The sequence below is a fragment of the Molothrus ater genome, chromosome 5 (genome assembly GCF_012460135.2).
Source record: "Molothrus ater isolate BHLD 08-10-18 breed brown headed cowbird chromosome 5, BPBGC_Mater_1.1, whole genome shotgun sequence".
NCBI classification, from domain to species: domain Eukaryota; kingdom Metazoa; phylum Chordata; class Aves; order Passeriformes; family Icteridae; genus Molothrus; species Molothrus ater.
The window spans coordinates 24,748,480-24,756,991 of NC_050482.2; the positions used below are offsets into that span (position 1 = coordinate 24,748,480).

The following is an 8,512-nucleotide window of genomic DNA, read 5'->3' on the forward strand; positions in this document are numbered from 1 at the left end:
ATCCACTGGCAGTGCTACATCTGTGTTGAACACCTGGGGCCTGCTATAAGCAGTCATCCCCCAAATGGCAAGGCTGCTGTGGTTATGCTCAGATTGCTTCAGACCCTCTCTGAGCACATTCCTGCTACTTGGGAGAAGCCACAGGGTCTCTGTAATGGGTTCTTCTCCCCAGACTGCCCTGTCTCACCTCTGGCAGTGGGGAGCAGCCCTTCCCTTTGACAAAACAGACTCCCACCTCCAACCAGGGCATTGTGTCAACATCCTAACCTGATGCCCTGTGCTGAGCAGCTGTGCTGAAGAGGACACTGGTGATACTTGGGGTGAAGAAGGTCTGTGACTCCCACTCTCACTTTGAGCTGTCCCAACAATGGGATATGAGAGATACCATCCATTGCTAAATGCAGGTTGAGCTGTTGATCTGTCCTGACACTGGCCTCAAACTGGCTGAGCAGAGCCCCACCACAGAGGCTCTGGCCCACTGGTAGAAGACAGTGTGCCACCTCTGAGCTCCAAATTTCTTGTAATGGAGAATAGAAAGTTCCCCAGGTAGGATATTTAGGGGCCTGCTTCATAAGCAGGTGATTGAAAATTCTAATGTTTCATGTTCCAAAGTAACTGTTCTAAGTACCTGATTCCCACATTCTGTATTTATTTTATAAGACCTAAAACCAGCACAGACACTGGCCAGAAGAGAAAGGGAAAAATTCTGTGCTTCCTCTGCTCACAGTATTTCATATGGTTGGAGAGCAGCAGCCTCCTGAAGTCATGGTGTACAGAAATGCAACCCTCCCACCCGAGACCACCTGAACTCTCATTCAGATACAGATTTCACCGACACTTTCTTGCAGAAAACTGATGCCAGTTGAACTATTTCTGTACCAATCATGACTAACCACATTACAATCTGGCTCTTCATGCCATATTCCAAACCAGCTCTTTCATTTTTTTCTGAGAAGGGCAGTGATTCAGCATTAACTTACTTTTAAGTATGTGATGTTTTTCAAGGACTCTTCAGTGCACATGAATGTTTATGAATACTTTTTTTAAATATTAAAAGAAATAACTGCCTAAACGTTCCATTTATCTGCATCAGTTTCTCAAGCAAAAAACTACATTTTTTAGCCCCATAAAGACCTCAGTGATTTTTATACTCAATTTACAGGAACTAATCCTTTTAGGGATAATCAACAGCAATGCTAAGCAATCTGCAATGATCAGGGACTTATATTTTGTAACTGAAACTGAAGGGACGGATACCTGGCAATGGAATAGGCAAAGAGAACAAAAGTCTCAAAATGTAACAAATAAATTATCACTTACTCTGTTCAAGCAGTATTTGCTCTCTTTCCCATAAAAGTGTTGGAGGCATTTCATGTTCTGCTTATCAACAATCTTGTTGAAGAACTCGTTGATGGTTCGCACAGAGACGGCGCAGACAGCAGATCGGTTGGTTGGTTCAGAAGAGTCTGGTTTGCTTTGTGCAAAAACACCATAGAGGATATCATCATTGAGCCCAAGGCCCATTTCGTGTGCTAGAGCTGCACCAGGCTTGCTTACGTAGGCAGCTTGCAAAATGTTGAATACCTCCTTCCGGATGGACCTCTTCCTTCGCTTTTCAGTAAAAATGCACTCAAGAGGCATTTCCATGTAGGAACGCATCTCTGAGTCTAAAGTGCAGAAGCGGATAATTCTAGTGTGAAAAGACTGTGAGTCAAGAGCTTCTCTCTGTACAGTCAAAAAATAGACAAAGTGATCATTTTCAAAGGCATGGACGTACCTAATAGGATACGAGTCACGGAACTGAGGGAGGATATCTATATAAGACTGATCTGTGAGAAACTCAAAACCATCCTGTGTTTCTTTTAATCTTCTAACCGATATTGAATGCAGCACATGGGGAGGTTGAAACGCAGATGTCACAGTATTTCCAACAAAAAAGTTGACAAACCTGTCCTTTTCAGTCACCAAAACTTTGGTTCCTAAAGTGCTAACAACACAATCAGGACAGTTATCTGCTTCTCCATCCGCCTGGGGTGAGTACATGCAGTGCACCTCGCTTTCAATGTCAGCAGGGTTGTCAGGGTGAATGATGTGACGGTGGCAGATGCCTCCGGACACACTACCACAGCTAATGAGCTGATCATCATAATAAGTTTCTAAAAGCAGTGCCATGTTGATGTTATCCTTCCATATGCTGTTAGATAAATTGGCTTTATCTCGGCAGTCTTCACATGGTGCACAGTCAGGGTTCTCCAAAACAGGCCCAGTCTTGTACACAGAAATGTTCTGGAGAGTTTCATTTAGTACGTAAATCTTATTGACTGCTCCAATATAAACATGATGCTTGTATAAAACTACATTCTGAATTGGTGTGTCTGCAATGAAGTTAGGAAGATCATATTTTACACCAAGATTCATCTCTGATTTTTTAGCTGCTTCTTTGCATTGTCCATGGCTCCTCTGCAGCAAGGCAAACAGGAATACAATAAACCCAGAAGGATATGCGGTAAAAGGCTTCATTGTCAGAGATCTAATCTGTCAAAATATATTTAATGGGAAAACTGGTTATATTTCATATACTAAACCGTCAGTTTATCAGACAACAGAAATCCGTTTCTAGGCTGCATGCAGTAGCTGAGCTATTTCAGTTTAAGAAGTGTTGCAATCTTGCTTAGTGTCATAATAGTTGTATTAGAAACGGCTACAATCACTGTAGGTACCCATTTCACTGCCTTTAGAACAATTCACAGAAGGATTTTCTTATGATGAATTTCTCAAGACCCCTTGGAATGTTGTAGAGCAGCAAAAGAGAGAGGACTACTTCCACAACACCATTAAACCAGCTGACTGGTGCAGTTTAGAACAGGATGGTGTACACATAGCTAAAAGCAAAACTGCCCAGGAAACTTAGGGCACAACAGCACACAAAGCAGTTGGAGCACTTCAATGTGTGGCTATAAGATATTTGTGAAGTTCTCAAGGAGCTGAATGGATTCCAAGCACAGTTGATCAAAAGTAAGAAATAGAAAAGACATGAAATAATGCCAAGATTTGAGCTGAATGGAGTTATATTCTGTTGATTTTTTTGATTAACCAAGGAAGAGAGACTTCTCCACCAGACCAAATGAAGAAACCCCTCTCTCTCCCTCTCTCCATCTTCTCAAATCACTGTCTTTCATAAAGGCCCAGTTTGGAAAAAAGAATGTCTTTTTTCAGCCAGCCCTACTTCTTGGAATAGTCATTCTCCCTCGTGTTGACAAGGCTTTGTAATGTATTATTAGAATATTTTATGCATCATGTGGTGTTTGGCATGTGCAAGCTTTATTTTAGGCCCTGTACCACAGCAGTAAGTCACTCTGGTGAGCCTTACAAGACACAGGCGTATCGCTGTATTGTAAACAAAAGGCTATCAAGTGACCTACAGTCATTAACTGATGAAATCAAACCATCTAGCACTTCTCTCTTTTTCTTTTACATCTCCACACAGTTGTTTGATGTGGCTTGAAAAACCAAAGGCAGATGACTTGTGTGATATTTCACCCCCTCGAAAGATCAATGAAATGAACTGTGGTTATGAGCGTTTCAGTGCAGTATCCACACTATACCCTGTCACACCAGATTTCTTCTGTCAACATCATGACATTTGCTAAGCCAAATTTAGCTTCTTCATGGAGAAAACAATTATGCATTCTAACAGCAATATGATCACATACTTTGGGAAAATTCCTATAACTTTGACTATAGTTAGGCAATTGTTGCTAATCAAGAAATGCTTGTGACCACCAAGATAATTTAAAATAGATGATCTTGAAAATTACAAACTGAATAATAAGAATCTGTACCAGTTTTTTATTTCATTAGGAAATGAAAATACTACTATAGACCAGAGCTGTTTCAGCTGTGTATAAATCTAGTGTTTTCACTAGATTGGATAAAACAATCCATCAATAATTCTTGTGGTGCTTTATTTCAGTGTCCACTGAATTCTTTCTGTGGTTTACCTCTTTAATTACACAAAATAATAGGTTTTGGAAACTAATTGTTCTTCCTTCCTGTTATCTGATAAGAATCATGATTGAGAGTTGGGAATAAAAATCAGAAACACAGGCTAGTTGCAAGTATTAGCTGGTGAAAACAAGTCACACTTCTAGTGTTGAGACATAAAGATCATCCTTCAAATCAGTAACATTTTTCTGATATTAATTAGTGATAACAGAATCCTGGAAACAAATCTAGCCTGGATTTGAAAGAAAAAGAAAAAAGAGCAAGGATATTGCTATAATTCGAAAATAGTCCCAGTACACAAACTGCTGACTTCCATATTGTATAGGGCAGGAAACTGTCTTCTCATCCTCTGTAACATCTTGCTATCGTGAATTTTTTTCCTGCTCTGTGCTGGGATGAAACCAAGAGCTTTCAAAGTTTGTGTAAAACACCCAGAATTCACACATGATCCATGTTCACATCCTGCCTGGCCAGTGTCAAGTGCAGGCCCCAGCACTGGGAGAAGTGGGGGCCTGGTCTGACTGTCTGCCTCTATTCAACCAGCACTTCCACCCAAGACACTGCTGAAATGTGATGCATTCCTGCAGATTCACTTCTGATGAGCCAACGTGTTCTGACAAATACTAGATTAAGCAGAAAATTCCAAAAGTGCTCTATTTCTGACACCAGCCAGAGGTAGATATACTGTTACTTTAATAAGTTTAAACCACTTACCAGAGGCAGCCCTGCAGTGGAGAGACAAAGCAATGGGTGGGACAAGAGTTGCATGAGGATGAGGCACCACCAACACAGGCAAAAAAGATCGAAGGAAGGTTACTTGACAGGCACCTTATTTGTTGCAGTATACTCTGTACTATATTCTTGTTTTAATGTTCCCAAATAGATTTCCCACCCAATAGGTCCCTCAGTTTTCAGTTTACAATCCTCCCTATTCTTCCAGTGTCTAAAAAAGAGGATCCCTAGATGTCCAACAATCAGTACCAATGTGCACTGCAGGGGTATTTAGAGCCATAAATACTATCTGACATATTCTTTCACTCCAACCATATTTTGGGATGTGAGGCCAGTACCCTCAGACAGTCAGTAAAACACCACTGATTTCAATCTATGTTCTGGAGACCAAAAATTCCACCTTAGACTCCTTTAGCAAGTGAGGCTGGAATGGAAAATTTAACAGTAAGAACAAAGGTGGGATTCAGTGTGATGTAAAGGATGCCAGGAATAATAGGTACTTTATTTTACCACTACAGGAAGGAAAATATGAGCAATAAATGAGAACCAAGTCATCTTTTCTCTTCTATTTGAGTTTCATCATCATGCTTTCCTTTGTGCACTTTTGAGATGTTTCAAGCATCGTCCCAGACAGAAATCTGCTGATTCCAACCTATGGGAAGCTCTGGCTCAGATTTGTGGGCAGCTCTCTAGGGAAGATGGTTCTCCACAGCCCAGGTCTTCAGCATACTGTGAATCTTCTCTCAAGGTGCCTGACACCAGAAGGAACATGCCCTACAGTGAGACATTTATAGCTTAGGGAGAACACAGGAGTCATGTGAAGAGCATTATGAACTTCACAGTCCTCACATCATATAAACTCTGCTCCTTCTTTCTCAGAGTCTCATGACATTTGGTGCCACTTTTCATCTGCATCTGACCCAGGTTCTTTCTCTATTCCTGCACTGCAAGCTCCAGCACAGAGCTGCTCTTTTATGACCTTTAGACCAGGTCACTGCAAATACACTTCACCTGAATACATCCTGAAGAAGCAGAGAAATCTTGGTGAATTAAAAATTCAGTCTTTCTTCAAAGGTCCAACAGCTCTCCATAGCATACACTCAAAGGTAATTTGTTGAACTTTGATGAATTAGAACCAAAATACTTGTGCTATAGCTACAGGTCAAAGAACTAGCTGCTCTCTATCAGTTGCAGAATGAAAACAAGGAAACCTTTTGTTTCTCTGCTTGGTTTGAATGATGGATGCTGTTCAATCTTTTGTGACCTTCCTGTGACATGTGTGTGTGTCCTTCATGTGTCTACAGATGACTTGTAAGTTTTGGCCTGTGATGGCCATCAGTGAGCAATAGCTGTAATGGATTATTCCTTTTGTAAGAGATATTTTCAAAGCCAGTGTCATGATGTGCTCATTTTTCCATCCCTCATCAGATAGTAAGCCAGTAAAACTGATGAGAAAATAGATTTTGGTTAACCATTGCAAATGGTTGGTAATGATGTGTCATATTAGTGTGAGTGCTATGGCTGGTGCTTTGTTTTTGTACCATTAAGTTCTCAAATGGTAATCTTCTTCCAACAAGTTTCATTCCCTCTAATTATGACTTGGGTGATAATTTGTAAATATTGAACATCATGTCTCTCCTTGGCACTGTTTGCAACTGTACTGACAAGTCAGGCCTGGCCTTATTGTGGAATATGTTCAAACTGGCATATGCAAGGAAGCCAGAAAACACAGGCATGCTTGTTTGCCTTTCCCTCATTTCAGAAACTTGGGTCCCATTTATCTCTTATCACAAGCACTCCATGGATCTGCACAAGCTCAAACAACATGCTGACATGAAAGCATTTTGTTCGTTGTTTGGTGCATCTCATTTTTCCTAGCTTTATTACAGAAAAGGAAATGGCAGGGTCCTCTATCCCACAGAGAGTGTTAGTACAAGAACATATTTAGTCCTGAGATAGGTCATTTCAGGTTAGGTGATGGCAGAGCCATGTTAATTCATGTTTCAAAAACTCTATTGTCAGCAAATGGTAGCCTTTTCCCTTTTTAAAGCTGATAGTATGATTTTATACTTTTTCCAGTGGGAGAGTACATTTTGTTACTTTGGTCTCTGACAGAGTTGAGGTGGCAAATTTATATAGAATAACCCTAGTGACCACTCCTCCTGAGACTTCAGTTTGCTTTGCTATTTTGGACTAAAATCTGTGCCAGTGCAGGACCTGATTCCCTGTGGTTCAGAGGCTGTGCCATGGAGAGAACATCATCATTTAAGAGGACAGGGAAAATGGGAGGGGGTGATAACAGCTCCATTCATCCAGCTTTAATCAGTTGTTGCAAATCTGCCACAGCAGTGGCATCAGCTTCAACAGATAAAGCTCACAATGGATGTGTCTTCACCAGACTTTTCAATTTACCAATTGCATCTGTACACAAGGTTGAGAATATCTAAAACACTTAGTGAGGGTAACCTGTTTTCTAAGTTCAGAGGTAAAAAAAAAAAAGGTTTTAAATCTGAACTTAGTTACCTTAAGACAACAGAAAGAACAAGGAAATTGAAAAAGTCAGCAGCAAACACAAAAATTATCCCTGAGCTGAATTCAAATGGCTAATGTGAGTTAAAATTCATGTTCCCTTGTCTTCAGCACTATTTCAGCTCTAGGTTAGGTCACTCATCCTGACTAGGGTGGCAATATTATTTTTCCTACAGCATGATATGCACTGTAGCACAATTCAGTTTTCCAGAGTATAGAGCCAAAGAACTTATTATCAGTGATTTAGGTTATAAATTCATTCATAGCAGAGGTGGGAGGTTTCTATTTGCTCTTTTTATTCTCAGAGGTGTGTGCCCATGCAGATGGCTGATGGGGAAGAACTGTTGGGCAGGGCACAGCCTAGGCAATTGCTGGAGGATCTACCATTAACTAAATCCTCTACATACACAGTGCAGTCATGTGTGTCAGAAGAAATTGCTTTCATTAGCAGGTTCAACTGATCTGTAAGCCTTTCCTTACAATATTGAAACACATAAAAAAATTAAATTATCCCTGCATAAAACACACTCTTTAATATACATAGTCCATTACTGGGTCTAATATACCATTATAAATCACAGCAGATATCAAAAGAAGCATTTTTGTTGTCTAGCACATTTATTTTTAACAGGCTTTAAACCACAAGAACACTAATCTAGCCTTTGCAGTGGAGAAAATGCTATTCTTACACTCATTAGGCATTTTTTGGAGGTGTCCTGCAGTGCAGTAGAGTATTTTATTTGAATTGCTTCAGAACTTAACATCCTAAAGCCAACTCATGTCATGGGTCTCTAGCACAACTGGATTTATTTAATCATGTTTTGTTGTGATGGGCTACAATGGCACTACTGGTTCTTCTGTAATGAACTTCAGCAAACACTCACTGATATATTATAAATGAGTGGAACCGATCAAGAGCTATATATTGCTCAAAAAGATTAATTTAATAGGTGGAATACAGCATTCCTTGCAATTGAGATAAATTTCTCATGTGAGAAAGTAGTACTCATTTTAAGGGCTGAGGAACCAATTCCACAAAGAACATGGACTAGAAGTCCAGAATATACATAGAATGACTGAAAACAGAAAAATACACCAAATAAGGTAGAACCTTCACTGTCTCTTCATGCTTATATTTGCAGATGGATTTGGGTCTTTAAGTAGAAGAGGACAGCTTTCTACATCTGGATGATAAGGATGGAAGGATTTAAAAAAAAAACCTATTGTATTGTTTAGCAATAACAGG

General features: G+C 40.0%; 1 protein-coding gene across 1 annotated transcript in view; it reads right to left on the reverse strand.

Annotated features, from left to right (window-relative positions):
* MET (MET proto-oncogene, receptor tyrosine kinase) overlaps positions 1-4,351 on the reverse strand; it is a 72,034-nt gene extending 67,683 nt beyond the window's left edge. The window contains exons 1-2 of the mRNA XM_036401670.2: positions 4,316-4,351; positions 1,321-2,535 (exon numbers count right to left, since the gene is read on the reverse strand). Of these exons, the coding sequence (XP_036257563.2) occupies positions 1,321-2,535; positions 4,316-4,351 (1,251 nt within the window). The remainder of the gene's footprint in view (positions 1-1,320; positions 2,536-4,315) is intronic.
* Between the last annotated feature and the right edge of the window lie 4,161 nt (positions 4,352-8,512).